This window comes from Microcaecilia unicolor, chromosome 4 (assembly GCF_901765095.1).
Source record: "Microcaecilia unicolor chromosome 4, aMicUni1.1, whole genome shotgun sequence".
Classification (NCBI taxonomy): domain Eukaryota; kingdom Metazoa; phylum Chordata; class Amphibia; order Gymnophiona; family Siphonopidae; genus Microcaecilia; species Microcaecilia unicolor.
In genome coordinates this window covers 265,353,467-265,379,587 of record NC_044034.1, presented here as the reverse complement: position 1 = coordinate 265,379,587, position 26,121 = coordinate 265,353,467, and the positions used below count along the sequence as shown (strand labels likewise).

Sequence of the window (26,121 nt, the reverse complement as noted above, 5' to 3'; positions counted from 1 at the left end):
CCAACCTCCCTCCCCCAAAACCCACTACCCACAAATGTACAACACTACCATAGCTCTTAGGGGTGAAGGGGGCACCTACATGTGGGTACAGTGGGTTTTGGAGGCCTCCCATTTGCCAGCACAAGTGTTACAGGTAGGGGGGATGGGCCTGGGTCCACCTGGCCTCTAGGACTTGTTGCTGCTATATAACATTGGCACACCAGTTGACACCTGAAGACTAATCTCTCCGAAAACGTCCTTTATTGGAATAAGCACACTTACTCACAGTTAACTGCAGATCAGAGGTTGTGCCCCACTGGCAACGAGTCTCTCTGGTACTGAGATTAGCAGTAGGTCAGAGCTGGCAGAATGGTGTACAATACCCTCTTTCAGCAACATTCAAGGGAAGAACTAAGTTCTGTAACATGGCTAACACGTGAAAGGGATCTAAAACTGGCTTACAAAAATGGCCACTACCTCATGGACTACCCGAAACAAAACAGGGCACACTCTGACCCAGTAAGCAGGGGGAAAAGCACCATGGGAGTAGAGCCTACCAACTACCAACATCGTGAGCATTTGCCACAAGCTAGTGGAATCACGGAGCCCAATACCCTACACCCACCACAATGCATTGCTGATGTGACTCTGCAGTGCGCATAACAGAAAAGGTGTCACACTCACCCGAGAGCCACATCAGAACCAGGGAAAGGCTGTCACAGGATAGAACACATTCTGCTGTCATGGAGGTGGGTACGGCATTTGAGGCTGGCATAGAGGCTGGGAAAAAAGTTTGCAAAGTGGGGTTTTTTTGGTGGGAGGGGGTTAGTGACCACTGGGGGAATCCAGGGAGGTCATCCCCGATTCCCTCCGGTGGTCATCTGGTCAGTTGGGGCACTTTTTGGGGACCTGTTCGTGAAAAAAAGGGTCCAAAAAAGTGACCCAAAATCACGGTAAAAACGCCTTTTTTTCGATTATCAGTTAAAGATGCCCATCTCTCCTTGGCCGATAACCACGTCCCAGTTCCACCTTCACCACGCATCCAATACACCCCCATCAACTTTACTCCTTTCCGCGACAGATTGCAGTTGGAAACACCCAAAATCGGCTTTTGATTATACCAGTTTGGGCACCCAAGGGAGAAAGACGCCCATCTCCCGATTTGGGTCGCAATATAGGCGTTTTTCTCTTTCGATTATAAGCTGGATAGAGGGCATCTTTTACTAAGGCGCACTCATGTTTTTAGCGCACGCTAAAATTGTGGGCATGCTAAACATTAGAAATGCCCATAGGAATGCTTTGGTGTCTGTAACGTTTAGCACGCCCACAATTTTAGCGCGTGCCAAAAAACGTGAGCGCTCCTTAGTAAAAGACCCTCAGAGTAACCCACATGAGAAGGCATGATATATGTCCTATCCATGGGTGTCTGAGGTCTTTTTCCTCCGTTTATATCATTACAACTAAACCTTGGCAATTTAGCCACTAGACTCCTGTTTGTGGTTGTTTGTGATTTATCGGGACATCCCTGGTTAAAATTTAATTTCTGATATAAAAGTTCCTATTTTCAAATGGGGCAGTTGCCTTAGACACTATGCCACAGGTAGTCCCAAACTTGCCTGAGGGGAAGATAGCGCAGCCTGCCAGCTACCTTTGTGGCCACCTCCCAAATTTCTGCCCTGGGACCTAGAAAGTTCTATACCAGCCCTGCTCACACCTTAAGGACTCAAGGCAGAAGTAAAAAAAAAAAAAAACATGGCTGGTGAGTGTCTGAGTTAAAAACTATTGAATAACTTGTATTTCTACATAAGCCTCTGCAAATTCCCCAGCATACAGATGCCCAAAGATTTCTACATGTTAGAATGCTCCCATTCTGTAAATTTCGTTCACAATAAAACATTACTTGATCATATGTAGGGATGTGGCAATTCTTTGGAAAGTGATCACTGAATTGTTTCCATCAGTCTGTGAAGAATTTATAGGTATAAAGAATATTTGACAAGACACTTTTATTAAAAAAATTCTTTACTGTACTAATAAACTGTCAGTTTCACAGAATCTTGTTGTTGTACTGCTTATTTGCAAAATCTGCAACAGGCTTTGTGAGACGGCAGAGTTTCAGAGATATGCTTTCAGATCTCTTCAAGAACTGTTAAGAAGGTCCCCAGATAGATTCTTGAATATTATTAAACTTGACGAACAGAAGAGAGGGAATAAAAAGCGCAGGAAACCGAGAAGGACCCGGCATGGGCCGTGTTTCAGCGAAGCACCTGCATCAGGGTCATGTTAGTTTTATAATCATGATCTCATCTTATGTTTCTTCAAATATCAGTAAGTATTACCAACACATACAGCTAAAAAACACTGATAGGCACACGGCAAAACGGTGATAGATAATTTTTTAAGTTGTTTGAATTTGTGGGGCTCAGAGTGAGTGATGAGTCTAGTATTCCTGTCCTGTGATTTTAGGGGGAATTTATACTTCCCAAAATATATTTTGAAATCAGGTGTCCATTTGTGTTTAGTACCCAAAGAATATCTGTTTTGCTTGGATTCAGGCAGAATTTGTTGTTGTTTGCCCATTCCTGAGGCAGGCAATCAGTTTACTCAGAGCTGTGGGTAGATCTTGTTCATTGCATATGAGTAGTTGCACATCATCAACATAGATGTAGAATTTTGTGTCCATTGACCGATGCAGCTCAGCCAGAGGCTTGAAGTACATATTAAATAAAATGGGAGACAGTATGGATCCCTGTGGCACCCCACAGTTCAGTGCCCATGTGCTGTTACTGAACAGAACTGATTGTTATCTGTCTGACAAACAGGCTTTGAATCATTAAATACTGTGCCACTGATACCTGTTTCTGCTGTCTTGTGAGCATGATGTTATGATCCACAGTGTTGAAGGCTGCTGAGAAATCCAGCAACACTAGTATCAAAGCAAATCCCCTGGCACGGTTTCTGAGCAGATCATCAAGAAGAGACAGAAGAACTGTCTCTGTTCCGTACTCCAGCTTGAAGCCAGACTGACACGGGTCTAGCCAATTACTTTCAATTAGCTAGTCGTTGAGTTGAATGCAGACTATCTGTTCTATAAGGTTTGCCAGGAAAGGAATCTTAGAGACTGGTCAGTAGTTCTTGAGCTTGTCTTGGTCATGTGAGCTCTTTTTCAGTAGGGGGTGCACCACAGCTCGTTTTAGCATTGTTGGCAGCTGCCCTTCCACAAGAGAGGTGTTAACACTGTATATGTTGGTAATACTTACTGACCTGTGAAGGAACATAGGATCAGATCACGATTATCAAACTAATATTAACAACCCCTGAGAGTTTTGCTGCTGCTTCTGCTGCTGCCTCCTGGGCACTGTGTCCCTCCACTGCTGCTTATGAGCATAGGGTCCCCTCCTTGTGTGGGACCTAATGCAGCGCCCCCCCTCCTTGCAGTACCTCCCCTCTCTCTACACAATCTGAGTACCCACTTCTTCCACCCAAGCACCACACACAATATGGATGTTGCCAACTTTCTCTCTTACTGATAAATCCGGGATCTCCTGCTATCTCCTCTAAATCTGGGTGTTCCCATTCTTTCTCCCAGAGGGTAGGGTTAAATGGCCATTTTTCTCAGTGGAGGAGGGTGAATAGTGGAGTGCCGCAGGGATCTGCACTGGGACCAGTGCTATTTAACATATTTATAAATGATCTGGAACTCAGTGATTACATTTGAAAAATGGCCTGAAAAGATAAATGCACAGAGCCCAAAATCTTGTTACAAATGGTTTTTTCGAAGAAAAAAAAGATAGACAATCTGCGCTTTTGAAAATGGCCATATTTCCTATTTGGATTTGGGATGTTTAGTGCAAAATGCCCAAAGTCCAACTTAGATGTCATGACAAACATTCTCATCTTATCACATTTTCTTTTTTAAGTTGTGAGAAAAGGCAGAATGCATTTCTTCCTATGACATACACGGTTTCCCCTTTTCTAGAACAATTAATATTGACCTTGAGTTTGGTTCTTTGACTTAAACTAAGAGCCATTTTCTCTACTTATTCAGGCATCTCTAGTTCACTAAAGAGACCTAGGTTAACCAATGGACACTGGGACCTAAATTCACATTTACACAGATCAGGCCCACATCATTCTTAAAAACCATATCCTAAACTGTTGGGATCTTAGATTTCATTCAATGAGTGTTGAGCAAGATAACCTTCAAAATAGCTGCCATGTTTTTCTTATGATTTGTCTTTAAAAGTTTGATACAGATTGACTTAAACTTTCTTAGAAAAAGGTCTATTAGGGCCATAATTGCCTTGGCCAGTTTCTCATTAGGGCAATATCTCCATATGGGCATACCATGACATTAATGAACTTCACTCCCAAGCCTTAGCTCTATGGAGTATGATTTTAGTCTCAAATTTACTGCTAATGCTCACTGTAGTACTTGTTGTTGTTAAGTGCCATCGTGTCAGTGTCAACTCATGGCAACACTGTGGTTAGCTGCCCTGAACTGGGTTCGATCTTCACTCAGGCTGCTAATTGTTGATAGAGTGGCATCCATAGTTGTTATTGCATTGATCATCACATTACGTACTGGTCTTCCTAAACAGTAACACAGCATATGACAGCAGATAAAGACTCACACAGTCTATCCAGTCTGCCCAACAAGGTGGCTAGAATCGCCCCCACCACTCTGTACGGGCCCCAGCCACCCATGCTTAAACACTGGTTATCAAGTCTCCATCATGTCAACCATATAGGCAGCACAACGTGATGGAGTTTTGTTTATAACCATATATCATCCCCAAGTATTGCTGACAAAATTCAAACTTACCAGTCAAGATATCTTCCCTTCCCCCCTGAGCTGCACATTATCTTCACTGGCAGCAGTGAGTTACCAAAGCTTCACCTGTTTTTTTTGCCATTTGTGGGACACAGACCATAGAAGTCTATCCGGCAATGGCCATAGTTCCCCCATGCTGAATTTGGTGAATCTTCTTTCAGTCTTTTGCCATTTACGGGTCACAGACCATAGAAATATGTCTGGCTTTGATCTTATTTCCCATTACTTTTCCGACATAACACCTCAACAGTCATGTTGTATTTCCATCCTCTTTCTATTTAGATATCCCCTGTGTCTAGCCCATGCATTTTTGACTTTGCTACCTCTCATGGCAGGGTGTTCTAGGCATCCACTATCCTCTCTGTGAAAAAGTATTTCCTGACACTATTCTTAAGTCTACCTCCCTGCAACCTCCATTCATGCCCTCTATTTCTACTGCCCCTATGTCTCTGTAAGAGGTTTGCTTGTATATTAATATGTGTCAAGTGTATTATATCACCTCTCTCTCTTCTTTTCTAGAGCACATACATATTCAAGTCCTCTAGTCCCTTCTCGTACATCTTATGGAACAAACCCTATACCATTTTTGTTGTTTTCCTCTGAACCACCTCAAGTCTTTTTATGTCCAAGAAGAGATATGGCCTACAAAACTGGACACAATGCTCCAAGTGTGGCCTCACCAATGACTTGTACAGGGGCACCTCCTTTCTTCTGCTGGTTATGCCTCTCGCTATGCAGCCTAGCATTCTTCAGGCAACATTATTTTGTCACCTTGAGATCCTCAGACACTATCACCCCAAGGTCTCTCTCCTGATCCGTGCGTATCAGTCTCTCACCCCCTAGCACATATTGCTCTTTTGGATTTCTACACCCTAAGTGCATCAGTTTGCATTTCTTCGCATTAAATTTTGATTGCCAAATATTTGGCCATTCTTCTAAGTTTTTGTAGATACCTTCTCATGTTGTCCACTTCCTATGCAGGTCTGGGACAGTTTCAGGGGTGCGGTCGAGTGATGTGTCAGGTGAGGAACCTGGACATTGGGTTTTATAGTTGACCCTACAGCAGACACTTAGATATGCCTTGGGACAGGTTTAATCACTGATGTCTGTTTCTATGTGAAATAGGGAATGCACGATTTGCAAGCGTTTAATGCTGTCATTTACTGAATAAATTGGCAATAAGAAATATATATATAAATCCTGTTTATTATACTGTATATCTCAAGATAGTGATAGACTCATTACAGTCAATAACTGGGACTGGTAATTATTAATGAACCCATTCAGTCAGCATGGAAGGAGGTGGGCAGATAATAATATTTTCAAACAGCCCCAGTGGGTTTGCTGTCAGGAAGCTGAAGCATGGCTCATTTGCCATTCCCATTAGAGTGGGTATTAAAACCATATCACAGAAACACATGGACTCATAGATCTATATATTTTTCAAATTTGCCAGAGTTGAGGTTTCGACTGGCACCCTGTGCCTACCTGATTCATCTCAATGTTTAATTCTCTTTATTATCTTTTCCCTCAAAGCATATTATTTGCATGACAAGCGAAAAATATATGGACAACTGTGAATGCAACTGATTTAGCATGTGAGAAGACTTTACATCTAGCATGGCTGGGTAAAATTGTGTTTAGTTTGTCAATGTATGCTTTGCAAGGAGCAGTCAGTAATATCAAACATCAGAAGATTTTTCTACATGTAAAAATATGGAATAAATTACCAGGAAATATATTGTTTGAAAGTGCTGCCAACAACCTTTGCTCCCTTGGTTACATATACACTGACGCTTTACATGGGGTGACTCCTCAAGTACATGGCATACATTCTATCTCTTTTTCTTCCACTGTCATTGCTATTTGTCTCTATACCTCTCAGTTTCAGGAGGGTTCAAGCAGTGGCGTTCCTAGGGGGGTGGACACCCGGGGCGGTGCCCCGCCCCCCGGGTGCAGCGCCCCCCCCCTGATGCAGCGAGGACCCCCCCAGCGAAAGACACCCCCCCCGGGTGCATGCCGCTGGGGGGGGTGCCGCAGCGCGCGCCTGCTGCGAGTTTACTAACTTTGCTCGTTCGCTGCAGCTCCCTCTGCCCCGGAACAGGAAGTAACCTGTTCCGGGGCAGAGGGAGCTGCAGCAAACAAGAGAAGTTAGCAAACTCACGCAGCAGGCGCGCGCCACGGCACCCCCTAGCGGCGTGCACCCAGGGCGGACCGCCCCCCCCCCTTGGTATGCCACTGGGTTCAAGGCCTTATTTGTACATGGCTTTTATTACTTGGGGTAAAGCAAACTCTAATCAACCCAGTGGCGTACCGGGGGGGGGCGGTCCGCCCTGGGTGCACGCCGCTAGGGGGTGCCGCGGTGCGCGCCTGCTACGCGAGTTTGCCAGCTCTGACCTACTGCTAATCTCAGTACCAGGAAGACTCTTTGCCAGTGGGGCACAACCTCTGATCTGCAGTTAACTGTGAGTAAACGTGCTTATTCAAATAAAGGACTTTTTCAAAGAGATTAGTCTTCAGGTGTCAACTGGTGTGCCAAGGTTATACAGCAGCAACAAGTACTAGAGGCCTGCGTGTATGCAGGTCCCTGGAGCACTTTTAGTGGGTACCGCAGTGCACTTAAGGCAGGCGGGACCCAGGCCCATCCCCCCCCCCCCACCTGTAACACTTGTGCTGGTAAATGGGAGGCCTCCAAAACCCACTGTACCCACATGTAGGTGCCCCATTCACCCCTAAGAGCTTTGGTAGTGTTGTACATTTGTGGGTAGTGGGTTTTGGGGGAGGGGGGTTGGGGGTTGGGGGCTCAGCACCCGTGGTAAGGGAGCTATGCATGTGGGAGCGTTTTCTGAAGTCCACCGCACTGACCTCTAGGGTTACCAGTTGGTGTCCTGGCATGTCAAGGGGGGGGGGACGAGTGTACTACGAATCCTGGCCCCTCCCACGACCAAATATCTTGGATTAGGACATTTCTGAGCTGGGCATTTTTATTTTCCATTATCGCTAAAAAAAACAAACGCCCAGCTCATATATGACTAAATCCATGGCATTTTGGTCCGTACAAACCGTATTTTTGAAACGAAAGATGGACACCCATTTTTTTTCGAAAATACGGTCTGTCCCACCCCTTCACATACCCGTTCTCGGACATAGACACCCATGGAGATGGGCGTTCACGTTCGATTATGCCCCTCCACGTGTAAACTCAGACTTGAGATTGCAAAAACAGTTGCTCTTCTGAAAAGACTTTTTCAATATGTGATCCACATAAACTTGAGGATTTAAAGAAAGTATCAGGGGCATTTTCGAAAGAGAAGGGCGCCATCTTTCGACACAAATCGTTAGATGGGCGTCCTTCTCTCAGGGTTGCCCAAATCGGCATAATCGAAAGCCGATTTTGGGCGCCCTCAACTGCAGTCCATCGCGGGGATGACCAAAGTTCATGTGGGCGTGTCGGAGGCATAGCGAAGGCGGGACTGGGGTGTGCTTAAGAGATGGGTGTCCTCTGCTAATAATAGAAAAAAGAAGGGGGTCCCTGACGAGCATTTGGTCAACTTTACTTGGTCCATTTTTTTTCACGACCAAGCCTCAAAAAGGTGCCTAAATGACCACCGGAGGGAATTGGGGTGATCTCCCCTTACTCTCCCAGTGGTCACCAACCCCCTCCCACCATAAAAAAAATTAAAAAAACATTTTTTACAGCCTCTATGCCAGCCTCAAATGTCATACCCAGCTCCATGACAGCAGTATTCAGGTCCCTGGAGCAGTTTAGTGGGTGCAGTGCACTTCAGGCAGGCGGACCCAGGCCCATCCCCCACCCCCACCCATTACACTTGTGGTGGTAAATGTGAGCCCTTCAAAACCAACCCGAAACCCACTGTACCCACATGTAGGTGACCCCCTTCACCCCTTAGGGCTATGGTAATGGTGTACAGTTGTGGAGAGTGGGTTTTGGGGGGGGCTTGGGGGGCTCAGCACCGAAGGTAAGGGAGCTCTGCACCTAGGAGCAATTTGTGAAGTCCACTGCAGTGCGCCTTGGATTTGGTCATTTTTTAGATGGGCGTCCTCGGTTTCCATTATGGCTGAAAAGGGGGTCGACCATCTCAACATTTAGGTCGACCATCTGTCTGCTGAGCCCTCCCAAAACCCACTACCCCCAAATGTACACCACTACTGTAGCCCTTACAGGTGAAGGGGGCACCTATATGTGGGTACAGTGGATTTCTGGTGAGTTTTGGAGGGCTCACAGTTTCCTCCACAGGTGTAACAGGTAAGGGAAGGTAGAAGCCTGGGTCCACCTGTCTACAGTGCACTGCAGTCAAAAAACAGCGAAGATGACACAAAAAAAAGAACAAAGGAAAAAATGAAGAAAAACCAAAAATGAACAAAAAAAATAGAAACAAGAAAATTCTAAAAAGTGGAGAATACAAAATATACTGAAGGAAGAAAAAATATAAAAAACAAAATTATAAATGAAATATAAAAATCAAAAAAGAAGACGACACAAGCAAAATGAAAAAATACTAAATGGATTTATTGAGGTGATATGACTCGACACAGCTGTGTTTCGGCCCAACTGGCCTGCGTCAGGAGTCTGTTACACCATGTATGTATTATCTGGTAATATCAATCCTTGAAGGGTATTTAGTTGGACGCGCCTTTATTCAAAAACACTCTACCTTTAAAAAGGCTGTGTGCACGATTCGGCAATAATCGTTGTAGAAAACTCTGGTTCAAAAAATATATATATATTTCACTAGAATAGCTGCACACCAGCGTTAGCGTTCACTAGCCAACTTTTGCTGAGCTGACGCTAAAAGAAACACGGGGGGAATGTCCTTGAGACAGCCCACTATGGGCGAAACGTGCATGTCGGGCAGATGATCCCCTGGGTCCGACAAACTTGAAAAATTGAAAAGATAAGTGATAAGTTCAAAAATTTTTATGTATTGAATACGAAATTTAGAAACTTAGAAAGAAAATAAAAGAACCAGTGAAGAATTTGATGTTATTAAATCGATTCTATCTAAAGGATGGCGATTTACATCACTGAGGTTCAGAAAAAATATATATGATTAACTTCTGATGCTGAAGTATCTGTGCTATAAATTGTGTTTGTGTAAAAAAGATTCTACTATTCTTAAAGATTAAGAGGGCATAAAGAAAATTTAAACTGGACTATACTACTATCTATTGCTATTTGTTGATAATCCGGTTAAAAAAAAAAACATAAAAAAATTTGCCCTTGCCTGTTGTACATTTTTGTTAACACATGCCCTGCTTAGTTATTGCTGGATTATTGACTGCTGGTATTATTTTTAATATTATTTTGTCATTTCTTTCTTCTCCTTCTTTTGTTTCATTCCATTGGTTTCCTTGGTAAGCAGAAGGTCACAGCTGGTGACATGATACATGAGCTGAATTAATCGCCTTGTCTGTGTTCCTGCTTAGCTCTGCATTTTCTCTGATTGCCTTGTTGGGGTTTTCAGATTTATATGATCTGCAGTTCATTACAGAATAAATATGACATACCAGTAAGAAGACCAATGTTAACTTGGAGAATATCTTCTGGCTCCAGTCTGTTTCTGCAACATGGACACAAGGAAAAAGAGAGAAAAAGTGTAAGCCGTCCTCTCTGGTCCATTCACTACAGTGGTACAAAAACACTAAACAAAACCATTTGTAGCAGATAAGGACCAGGGAGAACAATTTTCATAGACATTTACCCAGTGATATATGACTCAGCTAAAAATTGGTACATATGACAGCTGAAAGTTTTCCTCCTTTGCCTTGCTGAAAGTGAGCACAGGTTTCCACAGTGCTTGTGTTTTTAGCCTGTTAAAAGAACATTTCTCAGGTTTGGGGGGAGGGGAGGAGTAATTTAGATCAAGCAAATAAAACAGTAAGAACCGGATTCTGTAAATGGAGCCCACAGTTCCGCGCTAAACTAGTAGTCTACAAAATCCTATGTGCCGTGGAATGAGTAGAATTGAATCAATATTTTACTCTTTCAAAAAGTACAAAGATTAGGGGACACTGAATGAAGTTACATGGAAACACTTTTAAAACAAATAGGAGGAAATATATTTATTTTTTTTCAAGATGTTTTATTGAATTTTTGAGAGTATAGAAAATATAAAATAAGAGAGTACAATTAACTTCCATTATAAAGAATTAACAAAGAGTAAAACATACAAAGTAGATGCCTATAACTGGTATAAGAACCAGTAATGAAGTATTCGTTAAAAAGAATATATAAAGCAGAGAAAATACTATTTGTCTCTCTTAATCATAAGCAAAATTCTGTAACTTACATGATAATAGGTTGTGTACCCGGATTTGAGTTTATTCTAACATTCTAACAAAGGAAGAAGATTATGTTACATTGTAGAATACAGCTTTATAGGGCAGGGAAAATTAAATGAAAAGTATAAAGGAATATAAAACAAAAGTAAAATATAGACTATAACTAAGCAATAAGACTATGATCCTACAGTACTATTCTCAAGCGGCTATTAAACCAACACACAGGTAATTGTTAGGTATTAGATTGCGACAACAGCTATTGTTTGAAAGGTGACCATACCTTGTTAATATGTATACTTTTTTGAAATTTATCAGCAAGGGAAGTTTCAAATTTGTGAATTTGTATAACAGTGTGCCACCAAAAGAGGACATTAAGTTATGTATTGCCTTTCCAATTGGATAGTACAGATTTAAGGGCGATTGCAATCAATATATCAAACAGTTTGGAACTGTACTCATCCAGAGAGTCTTCCAATAAAAAGGAAACCAAAATAATTGTTTTGGGGGACAATAATTCAGTGAGGCCAAATATGGATGATATTATGATCCACACTTTGGACCAGAATTGATGGGTTAGCCAACAATCATAAAGTATATGAAGAAGGGTTCCTTGTTTAATTTTGCATGACCAACACTGATAACATTGAAGTTGGCCAGCTACGTGCATCCTTCGAGGGGTCCACAAGACTCTGTGGTGTAGGAAAAAAAGAGATTGTATGTAATTGGCAGGAAAGATCGGCCTGCTAATTCTAGGCCAAAATTTCTCCCATTGATAATCAGTGAGGGAGCATTGTAAATCCGACTTCCAAACTGAGTAGAGGCCATGTCTTTTATAAAATAGATGATCTATGAAGAATTTTTAAAGCTGTGATGATACATGGCCCTTACTATGGGCAGAGGCAATAAATGACAATATAGAATGTTGAGAAGAGCTTAATGCACTTACGAGTGATTGGAATCCAAACAGTGTTTTAATTGTAACCAATGAAAATACTGGTTTGGATTTAAATTAAATTGTTTTTGTAATGTATGAAAAGATTTTATCTTATTATCCAACCATTAATGATCAATAGTCCAGATTCCTTTATTGAACCATTCTTTCCAATAAATTGGTTTATGATTAATTTGGAGTTTAGGGTTACACCAAAGCATGGAGTGAGTAGTAGTGTCATGGAGAATGTCCATAAATGTGTCTAATTGTAACAAACAAGTGAAGGAGGAGGTAATCAAAACATTTTTTATTTTATCAAACAATCCAAGAGGCATGTAAGAACATAAGCAGAAAGGTTTCCAGAGATCTCTTTCGATGTAAAGCCATATTGGGGTATAATCAACATAATTGAGAAGCCAATAAGAGGCTTGTTGTAAGATGAATGATTTGCAATAAGTGAGGAAATCTGGGAAGGATACCCATGCTTTATTTTAAAGGTTCTTTACAGTTGCAAGAGCTATTTTTGGAAACATCAGAATCTGAACAAGCAACTGCTGCAACTCTGGTTACCTCAGTTGCTTTGCTTCCCGATAAACAATGGTTGTTTAAATTATTTTTCAAACATAAGGATAAAATGTTTTTGGGATATAAGATATCTTTATTTCCTAATGTTTCAAAGGAAACACAAAGAAAGCGAAAGCAGTTCTTGTTACTGAAGTATGAAGTGTTAAGATTGGGCGCAACTTTTTTCCTTCGTTTTCCTTGCAAATGCATAATTTGTTATAATTCTGTTAAATATGTTTTTGTTGACCAAATACAGTTAACAACATTTGTAACATCTAGAAGAATTGAAGGAGCGAAATAGAATTAACCTTGGGAATTACTCCTAAATGCCAATATTTCCTTTAAATTTTTCTTCTATTACTCCTCTAATTGATCTGGATCACCCCATTTAAAGTGGACTTGAGTGTAAAATTATATGTTCCGTTTTATTGGTTATGTTAATTTGTATCTTAAAACACTTTTCTTTTTTCAAGTGTAAATTCTTGAAATAATTGTAATTTTTTATAAAAATTTTAAACAAAGCTATTTTTGGGGTCTTCCCATCCCTAGAAACTGGCTAAGAAGTTTATCTAGTTGTTTATAAATGTTAGGGGTAAAAAGAACTGGAATCATGCTTAAAATGAAGTTTATTTTGGGGGTGACCCCACCAAGAGAAATGAAGGGGTGACCAGGATTTAAAGATTGTACTGATTCTAGTATATTTTGATGTTTGTTTTAATTGTTGCATCTAAGGAGGGTATACCCTAAAGATCCAACCTAAATGCCTGTACCCTGTAACACAACGAAGCCAAAATCATACTGGAAGTAAAGTATCTCTTCCTCCTCTTTACGATCCCCAAAATGTTTTTGTCACACATGAAGTTTACCCTACTATAACATCACTCTGTATTTTGTACTTTGTTCATACCAGAACTGGGGATCGCCTAACGGTAATATGTAAGCCACATTGAGCCTGCAAAAAGGTGGGAAAATGTGGGATACAAATGTAACAAATAAATAAATAATAATTCAACACCAAGGTACTTTAGACTTTTAGGTGACCATACTAAACCAAAGGAGGTAACAATATCCAGAGTGGCATGAATATTAAGGGGCAGGACTTCAGTTTTCTGGAGATTAATTTTATATCCAGAAAAGGAGGCATAGTTGTCTACTAGTTTGACAAATTTGGAAGAGATTGCTCAGGATTTATAAGAAATAGCATTATATCATCTGCGTAAGCTGAAGCTTTGATTTCTATCGAGCCCATCGTGACACCAGAAATTAAAGGATAGGATCGAAGAGCAAGTTGAAGAGCAGGGGGGATAAAGGGCAGCCTTGGCATGTGCCTCTGTTTAGCATGACAGGCTACAAGAGTGTGTTAGAATGCAAGCTATAGGGTAGTTGTACAGGATTTTTATTTTATTCGCAAATGCTGTAGATGTCCCAAACAACTGTAATACTTGAAAAAGATACCACTACACTATCAAATGCTTACAGGAGTTTAGATCAATTTGGCATGTAAAGAAATGTGATGGAAAAAGTGTGCATTGTCAGTAATCAAACGGTGAGACATGAAACCAACTTGATTAGGATGGATAATTTTTTAGATGATTTTAAGTAGCCTATTTGCTAAAAGTTTTACATAGATTTTATAATCAAGATTGAGTAATGATATGGGTCTGAAGTTCAAGACTTGTGTAGGGTCTTTATTTGGTTTTTGTAGAACAGTTAATATAGATTCATTGAATCTGGTGGGTATATTAGGGTTATTGTCCAATTCTTCAAAGAACAGTTTTAAATGAGGAAGCAAATCAGTGCAAAAAGTTTTTAAAAATTCACATGGTAGTCCATCTGGACCAGGAGCTTTTCCTGTATTAAGTTGTTGTACTGGTTCTAAAATTTCTTGTGTTTTGATGGAGGCACTAAGAAGAGTGGAATCAGAGTCTGAAAAAAATCGATTTGTCAATTGAATCTAGAAATTGTTGTAAGCCTGGAGGGTTAAGAGGTGATTCTGATAAATGTAACTTGGAGTAAAATAAATGAAAGATTTTAAGAATGTCTTTAGGATTAGTAAATGCTTTTTTATTTATATTATATATTAAGGGAATTTGTGTTTTCATACGCTTCCTTTTAAGGTAGTTTGCTAGTAGATGACTGTTTTTATTCATTTCAGCATATTGCATACATTTGTGTATAAATATATCAGTATTAGCTTTTGATGTCTATATCCTATTGCTCTCATATTTCTGTTGGAAGATTTTATTCAACACAATAGGATTGCGATCAGTTAAATATTGTTGCTCTAAGGTCTTAATATTGGATTCTAGCTTAAGTAAGCATTGATTGTTGACTTTATTTAAATAAGCAGTTAAAGAGATTAATTTACCCATTAAGGAGGCTTTAAATGTTTCCCAATTGACTATTGGGTTGGTATCTTGAGGATTATTAGTACTAAAATAGTCTATTATGAAATTACAAGTTTCAGAGTTCTTCATTTGTAAGTATGCTTGAATTCAATTTCCAGAGAGAATGTTTAGTTGTGAACTGAGTTTTGAGTTGAAATTGTATAGAAAATGGATGCATGATCTGAGATAGTGATAGAATTTATTTTGGTGTTCAAAAGGGAATCTAGTAGGGAAGTGGATATCAAGAAATAATCAATTTGGGTAAAACTTTGGTAAGGATTGAAAAAGAAGATGAAATATCTAATATCAGGATTCTATGTTCTCCAAAGATCAGCCAAGTGATATTGTTTGATTACAGAATGAAGCATGGAGTGGGTTTTAGAAAAATGATGTATGTCATGGACTCAGGGAAACGTGAGCTCTTGGGCCACTGCCGACGAACCTTCCAACCAGTACTGGACTAAACAGGCAGGACTGGAATAGACTAAAAGTGCAAATGCACACAGGCAGGAACAGACCAGAACTACAGTAAGCACACAGGCAATACCAAGAAGCAGCACTTGGCTAGGCAGGAACAGGGTTCACAGTAACTGAGCTTGGCTAGGCAGGAACAGGGTACACAGGAGCAGAGCCAAGTAAAGCTATAAGAAAGGCACTCAAATGGGCCGCAAGGCTGAACTGGAACCCATGCACACCAGAGCCCTCTCATACGGGCAGCAAGGCCAAACTGGAACCGAAGCACAAACGCAGAAGGCAGAAGAGAATGCATGTACACACAGGCAGAGGCAAACACAAGAAGGATAAACACACAGAAGCAGCAAAAGCTGCACTGGAGCCCACAGAAACACAAGGGCTAAAGGTAAGCTCAAGCATATACACAAGGACCTAGGCCAGTGGCGTACCAAGGGGGGGGGGCGGTGGAAGCGGTCCGCCCCGGGTGCACGCCGCTGGGAGGTGCTGCGGCGCGTGCCTGCTCTGAGTTCGCTGAGTTCGCTGACTTTGCGCGTTCGCTGCAGCTCCCTCTGCCCTGGAACAGGTTACTTCCTGTTCCGGGTCAGAGGGAGCTGCAGCGAACGCGCGAAGTCAGAGAACTCTGAGCAGGCGCGCGCTGCGGCACCCCCCCAGAGGCGTGCATCCGGGGGGGGTCCGCGCTGCATCGGGGGGGGGGGGTGCTGCACCGCCCCAGGTGTCCGCCCCCATAGGAACGCCACTGACCTAGACAGAACTCCAGGCAAAACAAACGAAGTGGAACACGAGGGAAGGCAGACTAGGCAGAACACGAGACAAGGCAGACTAGGCAGAACACTAGGCAAGGCAGACTAGGCAGAACAGAATACAAGGCACACCAGCAAACAAGCAAGGGACACTACAGAAGTGCCAACCAGGCACACAGACAAAAAAAAATCAAGACAGAAGTGCTAACCCTAGCACACAAGCAAACAAATAAGAAACAAAGCAGAAGGGCCGCACAGGCACACTAGCAAGGAAACAAGGCAGAAGTGCTACTCCAGCACACCGGCAAACTGACAAGGAACAAGGCAGAAGTGCTACAAGCACACAGGAAAACCTGGAGACCTTTGGTGTTGCAAAGGCCCTGAATGAATGTCCTCACCTTCCTTATGAATGCCTTCACTAATGATATCACGACTACAGGAAAGAGGCTTGAAACACACTGAATACCAGAGTGAGGCTTGAAGCCCACAGAAGTAGCAGAGGCAACAATGCAAGGAAAAAACAAACTGGAGCCACCTCTGAAGCTGCCCAACAGAAGGCAAGGTGAGTCCAGAAGACAGTCGTGACAATATATGGATTTAGATTGCCTGTCTAACCATGGATCTAAGGGAAGGTTGAAGTCACCAGCAATAATAATGGGATCATGACCACATTATTCCTGAGCCTGTACGTCTAGCTCCATCTCTACCTGTTTTCAAATCTATGCTGAAAACCCACCTTTTCACCACTGCTTTTGGCTCCTAGCTACTACTCAATTGCCTCCCCTTGTTCCTTCTCACCCAGTACTTCCCTCACCCTTAATTGTCTTGTCTGTCTGTATTATTTTTAGATTGTAAGCTGTATTGAGAAGGGACTGTCTATCTATGTCAGGTGTTCAGCGCTGCGTGCGACTGGTAGCACTATACAAATGTTAATAATAATAATAATAATAATAATAATAATAATTGTAGTGGTATACAATTGGAGGTAGTGGGTTTTGGAGGGGGGGGGGAGGCTCAGCGGACAAAATAAGGGAGCAATGGTGAGATATGTACCTGGGAGCGTTTATTTGAAGTCCACTGAAGTGCCCCAAAGGGTACCCCATTGCTCTCCTGGGATGTCTGTGTGTCCAGTCTATTAAGAATGCTAGCTCCTCCTACATCACAATGGCTTGATTTTGTGCTTTTTATTTGGATGGGGGTTTTTTTTCGAAAATGGACCAAAAAGATAAAAGCGCAGAGCACAAAACCATCTAGCAAATAGCCATGTTCGAAAAAAAAAAAAAAAAAAGATAGACGTTTTTCTGTTTTGAAAAAGCCAATTTTACTACTCGATTTTTGAACGTTTTTAGACAGCATGTCGAAAATGCCCCTCCACATTTAATTTATCTATAGTCAATTCAAAGGGGAATTGGTGGAAGCCAGAACTCCAAAAATATATATGACATAAAGTGCCTAATGATGAGGAAGTTGTGTGTGTATGTGTGTGTGGGGGGGGGGGGGGGGGTGGCGGTATGATTTTTGTCACAATATGATGAGAACAAAACATTTTAAAATATATGTTTATGCATAAGGTAGCCACCTGAGAATAAACAAATGCATAAATCCAAAGGAAAGGAAATTAGTCGGGAAAATATAAGCGACACAAAGAGCCATAAGCTCGGGAACTCGCTGTCAGACGATGTGGTAACAGCGGTTAGCGGATCTGGGTTTAAAAAAGGCTTGGATAAGTTCCTGGAGGAAAAGTCCATAGTCTGCTATTGAGACAGACATGGGGGAAGCCACTGCTTGCCTGGGATTGGTGGCCTGGAATGTTGGTACTATTTGGGTTTCTGCCAGGTACTTGTGCCTGGTTTGGCCACTGTTGGAAACAGGATACTGAGCTAGATGGTCTGACCCAGTATGGCTATTCTTATGTTCTATAAAGGGTGCTCCAAGATGAGTGCCCTTTATAAGTACATAAGTAATGCCACACTGGGAAAAGACCAAGGGTCCATCGAGCCCAGCATCCTGTCCACGACAGCGGCCAATCCAGGCCAAGGGCACCTGGCAAGCTTCCCAAACGAACAAACATTCTATACATGTTATTCCTGGAATTGTGGATTTTTCCCAAGTCCATTTAGTAGTGGTTTATGGACTTGTCCTTTAGGAAACCGTCTAACCCCTTTTTAAACTCTGCTAAGCTAACCGCCTTCACCACGTTCTCCAGCAACAAATTCCAGAGTTTAATTATGCGTTGCGTGAAGAAAACTTTTCTCTGATTTGTTTTAAATTTACTACACTGTAATTTCATCGCATGCTCCCTAGTCCTAGTATTTTTGGAAAGCATGAACAGATGCTTCACACCCTCCTGTTCTACTCCACTCATTATTTTATATACCTCTATCATGTCTCCCCTCAGCCGTCTCTTCTCCAAGCTGAAAAGCCCTAACCTCCTTAGTCTTTCTTCATAGGGAAGTCGTCCCATCCCTGCTATCATTTTAGTCGCCCTTCGCTGCACCTTTTCCAATTCTACTATATCTTTCTTGAGATGGGGGCAACCAGAATTGAACCATGCTAAGTTAGTATTCTATAATGGCCGCTCAGCGTAGAGCACCTTTTATAGAATACTAGTTTAGTGCGGATCATCCTGGCGCCTAACTTTTGCTGCCATTTACTGAATTCTGCTCTAAGTGCATTTGTTTTATAGTGTAAGTTAATAAGAAGATTTTTCTTTTTCTTACTGAAAAAATACATTTTGTAAAGCTTATGATTGATAGTGAGGCACATGAGAAAGGTGCAGACTCGATGAGGCTTTTTACTTCTTAAAAAGATGATTAAAGGTTTTGCATGTGGAATATCAAATGTTATTCTTTACGTGTACGGTGTGAATCAGGTGTGTAGCCAGGCCTCAATATAGGGGGGGGGTACATTTTATCTTGCTCTCCACCACAACCCCACATACCTGGGCTGGTTAGGGTTCTCAAGCCCTGCCAGAAGATGCCTTTCTCCAGCCTCGTGCATGCTCAATTTCACTAAAACTGAGCATGCGGGGGGTGGAGTAGCAGGGCAGGCAGTGTGGCAGCAAAAAGCTGTGGAGGAAGGCTTCTCATGGTAGAGCTTGGGGACCCCTGCCAGCCAAACCAGCAGACCTTGGGGAGCCCAAATCCAATTTTGGGGGGCCCAGGCCCCAAAGGCCCCTCCGTGGCTATGCCCCTGGTATGAATACTGTTTCAACCAGCAACAGACTTACTAATAGAGTACTGAATCCTGGTTTGGATCAGCCTGTAATCTCTACATCCTTTGGGAGGATGGCCTAAAGAACTCCATGCAATAATCCAAAATGAGGTCTTACAAATAATTTTTTATAAGGCATTATCAACAAGACTGGAATAATTTCTAGAAAAGCTATGCTCCAGTCAAAATTTGCAGGAATTGGAGAAAACACATCTGTGCCTCGGGGACAGCTGAGGATCAGACTAGCAATCCTTCATTAGTTCAGACTTTTGGGGGAACAAGCCTGTCTCCTTTCTATATGCAGCAGGAGACAGCTGTGGTCCAGACTGACAATTCCTGTGCTTTTTTTTCCCCTTCTCCTTTAGCACCTAGAGCAGGGAGCTAAAACTCATATGGGCCTCAGAGTGGTGTAACCCTCTACTGTAGTTCTGGATCATCTCCAGGAAGGAAGGGATCCCCTTAGCTGGACCACTTCTGGAGGATGAAGGCAAGGCTCATCCCTGAACTAAGAGTTCTGGGCAATGGTCTAATACAGTCCAATTAAAAGTAAGCATGCTTCCTCCACCATCAAACAAAGCAAGGCCTCCACCAACATTTTTAAAAAGATCTGCCCTGCTGTGTTATAATTTCAATCAACTCTATGCAAGTTTGTTAACTATACAACATGACAGAGGGAGAATAGCTGGATAAGTTCTGTTGTGGCATTGAAATGTTTTTGATCATTGATGTTGTGGATGCTCCTTTATCAGTGTTTTACAGTATATATTGAATTATTAATATGGTTAAATTTTGAAATAATGCAAAATGAAAAATTATAAAATAATATACACGAGACTGATGAATAAAATATTTTGTTATACTTTTTGTGCAAAATTTACTTTTAGTAATGCTTTTATCATTTGTAAATGTGCCCTGTTTTCTTTCCAGGAGCCCAGACCGTTGTATACAGGAAGTTGCCAGTTTTATTCAAGTGGAATAGGATTCTCGTATGATGCCTACCAAACAGAGGTAAAGAGAGATTACAAATGAGACATTATTGGATGCTACTTAGTATCATACCAGTGAATATCATCCAGAAGCAGTGAGCGGTTTTTTAAACACTTACCATCACCGGCCAGGTTAGACCTGGATATTCAATGCTGGGCCATGTGCAGGCACTGGAATTTGAATATGCAGGCATGACCAACTAAGAAGCATCCGCCCATACTTATGTGGGTCCTGGCAGATATTCAGAAGCTTGAAACAATTTCCTGTGATGCTGGGTCTCTTTGTTTACATCAGGAAGCACCCAAATGTGCTGACCCCCCCCCCCCCCCCAAAAAAAAAAAAAAAAACTCCAAAAGGCTTGTAATCTATGAAAATACAATTTCATTATCATATCCAAACCTTGAGGAAAAAATTATAAACTAAGAGGGTGACATAGCTAACAATGTTCTGTATTCATTGCTCCAATATTACTGTTATATCCAAACTAGTGAAGCTACCATACGGCTCTCAGCATTGAACAAACAGATATGTCTGCCAGAAGCGTAGGCACATTTTGATGTCAGGGGAGCGGAACTTCTGTAAAATAGGCGCTGGTGCGAAGCTGAAGGGTTGGTCCACGTAGGCACTGTTTCATTCAAAATCCATTTGGGGAAATGGTGTTCTCCTTGTGCCTCTGATGTCCGCTGACCCAGAAGTTAACTGGGCACTGGCCGATATTCAGATTGGTGCCAAGTTAACTCAGTGCAAAAAGTTAGGACAGTTACATAACCGACTAGTAGACTGAAAATTGCTACTACCTGGCTAAGTTGACGCTCATCCCTAACTCTGCCCTTGGCGGATTCCTAACCTATCCGGTTAGGGGTTGACCAGTTAGCAGATATATTCAGCAGCATTAACCAGTTAAGTGCCGCTGAAAATTGGTTGCTGCTCACTTAGCAGGGTTTAACCAGGCAGGAGGCTCTCCTGCCCGGTTAAACCATTTTGAATATTGGACCCTGTAAGTGCAGATTTCTTTATCTTTTTTCCAGCTGCTCCAATTGTTTAATAACCAAACCTTTATCAGAGTGGCATTAAAACCTTTAATTACACCAATAGTCTGTTCAACTACATCCATCCTTGTCTGTACAGCAGCAGCCAAACCTCTCTATCTTCTTAGACACAGTAAATATATCTCAAAGACAAGCATTTATAGAAGTATTAAGTATTATAGAAGTACTGACCAGATGGCATCCAAGATAACTGGAGATGACCGAGTCAATTTGGGGAGAACAGCATGAAAAGGAGAGGCTCTTGCTACAACTGGTGTCAACCAATTCAGAAGCTGCAGGGAACATTCTGAGCTACTTCTACCCTCAGCTCCTGTTCTCCACGATATCACATCACCTTGATATCCTAGCAAGACCCCAGGAGCAGCCCCTCTCAGAACAACATTAACACTGACCACATTGGACTGTGCAGACAGCCCTACCAACATCCTGGGACTCTCCAACTGATGCTTACACTGCACTGCCAGAGGAAGAGGCGAAAGTGAAACCTCCTCTTTCAAAGACACCGATGCTCTCAAACTCAGTGAACCGGTGGGAGTCTGTTAGGACTTCTTCTCATATGCTGTAAGCTGCAGGAATTCTTCAATCTTGAGTTGCGAGTCTCTGGAGTAGAAGCAGCTAGAGGGCCACAAATAACCCCCTTCCATTTTTAAGGCATAGAGGAGGTAAGGAAATATTTTCAAAGAGTAAATCCAGGACAGTGTTCACCTCGGCACTAAAATGCTGCCATCATGCTCTGCCCGCTCTTCCCTCCACAAGAAACCTTGTCTGCACGATTGCAAAGTAGACTTACTCTTAATGACATTGCACCCAAAACAAAAATGAAAACTAACCAAAACAAAATGAACAGTGCTGCAAATGACATGGCAAACAAAATGTAATGACAAGCTTTGGGCTGCCCGTCCCTAGAAAACATGAATAATAAGTGTTTGGAAGTAATTTGGAATCTTGCTTCTTTTGGGCATTTTGTCAGGTACTTGTGACCTAGATTGACACTGTTAGAAACAGGATATTGCCCTAGATGTACCTTTAGTCTAACCCAGTATGGCAATTCTTATGGTTTTGAAAAATAATTGTAGATGTTCTCATTTGATTGGGTTTGGATAAACATAAGAGTACTTTGCAATTAGGGTCAATTGAAATTTTGCCTTCTGCCTGTGCAATTTTACTAACCCATCAAACAGGTAACCTAAAACCGACTGATTGCATTTCAAAATAATCTGCTATCTGCAATGTACCATTGACTTTGAATTGCCTATGAAACAACTAGTCCATAACATTTTTCTACTTTACAAATGCTGATTTCAACAGTAGGTTACAGCTGTTCTAGTGGTTCACAATTTTTTTTTCCTTGAGACACAGTGGAAGAAATCATTTTCTTATCAGGATGCACTGAACGGACAACATTCACGCCCTTCCCCAGCCCCCATTTCTTATTCTTACCCCCTCCTTACCTAAACCTCATTACTCACTCTCAGACCCCTCTTTTCCCCAGCCCCCACTATTCACACTCCTCTCCTTTTCTATCCCTTATTTGTTCACTGTTATGTCCACTTGTTTACCATCATGCATAGGTGCCCCGTATAAGAGGCTTGGGGAGGCTAAGCCTCCCCAGTCCAACCGTGACCTTACCCTGGCTGCCTCCTCCTCAAAGGCAGGATAGAACAAAATTGTTTATCTTCCTCTCTTCTCTGCGCCGGTGCCACCATCCACCCCCTACTCACGGCGCTGGCTTCTTCATCTACCAGCTGGATGCCTGCCTCTCACTCCCTAAGGCTCTGTTCCGCCTCCGAGACAGTCCTTCCCCAGCGGTTCCGGCTTCCTGTGACATGCTTCCTGTTCCTGCACTTCCGGCGCGATGGCAGAGACTGGTTGTAGCTGGCATGAATGTTGCAGGCTGCAGCACGTGGCTGGCCTAAGCGGCTCTTATGAGTCACCGAGCCAGGGAAGGAGGCAGCTGACTGAGCTAAGTGGATCGAGCAGCAAGCAAGCGGGTAAGTGTTCTCAGCTCAGCTGCAAATATTGAATCAAAATAAAAATAAACATTTTGTTTCATGCAGATCTTTTTTGTTTAAACATAACTAAATGGGCTATAAGCCCCTAATGCAGTCCATTGGTTTGAGTCTCTTATTGCTAAATTGCTTTGTTGAACAAGAGACTGGTGAGGGGACGGGGTGATGATGCTGGATGATGAAGGGAGGAGAGAGAGATAGGGAGACATAGGGGCAATGTTGGATGGTGGTTGGGGGCAAGATAATGGGGCAATGTTGGATTGGGGCAGAGAGAGAGAGAGAGAAGTTTTATAAGTCAAAATAAAACCAAATATTTTGTTTCATGCAGATCTCTTTTGTTTAAACAAAACTAAATGGGCTATAAGCCCCTAATGCAATCCATTGTTTTTCTTATATTTTGTTCTTGTGATGACTTATACTCAGTGGCGTAGGAAGGGGGGGGGGGGGGGGGAGGGGCGGTCCGCCCCGGGTGCACGCGCTCGGGGGGTGCCGGCCCCGCTGGCTCCCTGCTCCCTCTGCCCCGGAACAGGTTACTTCCTGTTCCGGGGCAGAGAGAGCAGGGAACTAGCGGGGCCGACGCAGCTCCGAGTGACGTGCACTCAGGGCGGATTGGCCCTCCCGCAGGTAAGAATGCGGTCTGGGGGGGGTTTCGCGGTCCGGAGGGGGTGTGTGCCGCAGAGGGGGGGGGTCGCGCCGTGCTGCACCCGGGGGGGGTGCGCAGCGGCGACCCGCCCCGGGTGCCATTAGCCCTCGCCACGGCACTGCTTATACTGTTCCAAACTTGAAAACTCTTATCTCTATCTGGTCATAAATAAAAGGAGCTCATTGTGAACACTATCCACCCTAATAAGTTGTTTTGTGGCTGTACATGAGGAATTGTGATATTATGATCCCTTGTTTCATATTGTTGACGGTCTGTGTTTTCCGTATGGGTAGTATATTGATGTATTAGGGTCTGCCCCGTGTAATACTTACAGTGCCACCTTTTCATGCATAATTTTACTTCACTAATGTGACCATTTCATTTTGGGATTTTCCATGGATGGAAATAGCAGTGTTTAATAATTGATAACATTTTTGAATAGTATACATTGGCTTTGAACAACCACTTTATTCTTTGACATATGAAACATATCTAATATCTAAATTTAATAAATGCTATTAATTGTGGCTATTTTACTTATTTTTTTCTATGCGTTGTCAGAAAATTATGGATATAAGCCCCATCCCTAACCCTGCCCCCTTTTAGCCTCCCTAAACAGTTGGGCCACCGACTGCCTATGCCATCATGCCCTCCCTTTTCCAGCCACCACTGCTCACGCACCCCTCCCTGCCCCACCCCACTTGTTCACTGTTACATCCATCCCCAGTCTCCTTGCCCACTCTCATCCCTGTCCTTCCATACCCTCTGTTCACTCTTAGCAGCACTTCAGCCCTCACTCCTCCAAATAACTCACTTTTTCCTGTCTTGTGCTGGCTCCTGGCTGGCTCCATATGGCTCTCAATTACAAAGTGCCAGTATTCCTGTGTTTCTCTGCAGCTATTGCAAGAACAGTAAAGGAGTACAATACTGCACAGCTTAAACTTCCTCGGAACCATTCAGAGCCCATTCAGGTGTGAAGCACTGAAAATGCTGTACTTTCTCATTCCCTCTCCCCCCAGTAGCATATCAAGGGCAGGGCAGTGGGGGCGGACTGCCCCGTGTGCAGGCAGCAAGGGGGTGTACAGAGCAGGCACATGGCTGTCTCCTTTTCTGGGGCAGGGGACCGGCAGAGCCGACTGCTGTGAGCCTGCTCCGCACACCCCCTTGCTAGGAGGAAAGGTCTGGTGATGCGCTTCAGGGGGGTGATGCATCTGGAGGTGTGTGATGCGCTTCAGGGAATGACAGGCCTGTGGGGGGGGGGATTTTGCACCAGGGACACAGCGGTGACTCGCCCCGGGTGGCAAACAGGCTAGGAATGCCACTGCCTCCACCCATACAGGTAGAATAAGTGTGGGGCTAGGGCCATGATTCAGACACTGGTATCCCGCAATCCAATATTGGGTCATGACTCCAAGTTTGAAAAACACTGAGCTGGCTATTCAGTTCTGTTCTCTAATGTTTGCGTATTGGCTTGGGTTTTTTTTGTTTTTGAGTAACTAAGTAATTCAACTGGTACTTTCTCATGTGATAACCACTATGTATACAATCACAAATCCCAATGATTTTGGATTCACTTTCATTTCATACAGTCCTTTGAATTAGATTGCAAGTTGTGGATAAAGGTCAACACTTCGGATATAATGGAGTTTTGTTGATATGTAAGAGTTAATGCCCCAGGCTAGTTGGACTTTAAAGTAAGTATATGTGAAAGAAATAATAAAAAGAAAGTTGGATCTCACCCATGAAATGAACCGTCAGATATAATGAGTGTTGAAATGAAGGCGTAACTAAAAAAGTTGACATTACTTTTTCTCCAAACTTCTTTCACACAATCATCTTGATTTTTTGGAGGATGTTTTATGCCTGGTAAAAGTTTTGATAATTAAGCCCCCCCCTCAGTTCACAAGTGATAGATGGGTGCAGCCGAGAAGAGGAACAGGCAGTGAATATCAATATCACAATCAAAGCAGATTACATGAAGACTGGACCGAATGGCTTAAGAATCATC

The 26,121-nt window shown here is 42.6% G+C and overlaps 1 protein-coding gene across 1 annotated transcript in view; it reads left to right on the top strand.

Annotated features, from left to right (window-relative positions):
• TMEM255B (transmembrane protein 255B) overlaps nt 1-26,121 on the top strand; it is a 166,316-nt gene that overhangs the window by 95,486 nt on the left and 44,709 nt on the right. Inside the window, exon 5 of the mRNA XM_030199567.1 lies at nt 20,353-20,433. Coding sequence (XP_030055427.1) covers nt 20,353-20,433 — 81 coding nt within the window. The remainder of the gene's footprint in view (nt 1-20,352; nt 20,434-26,121) is intronic.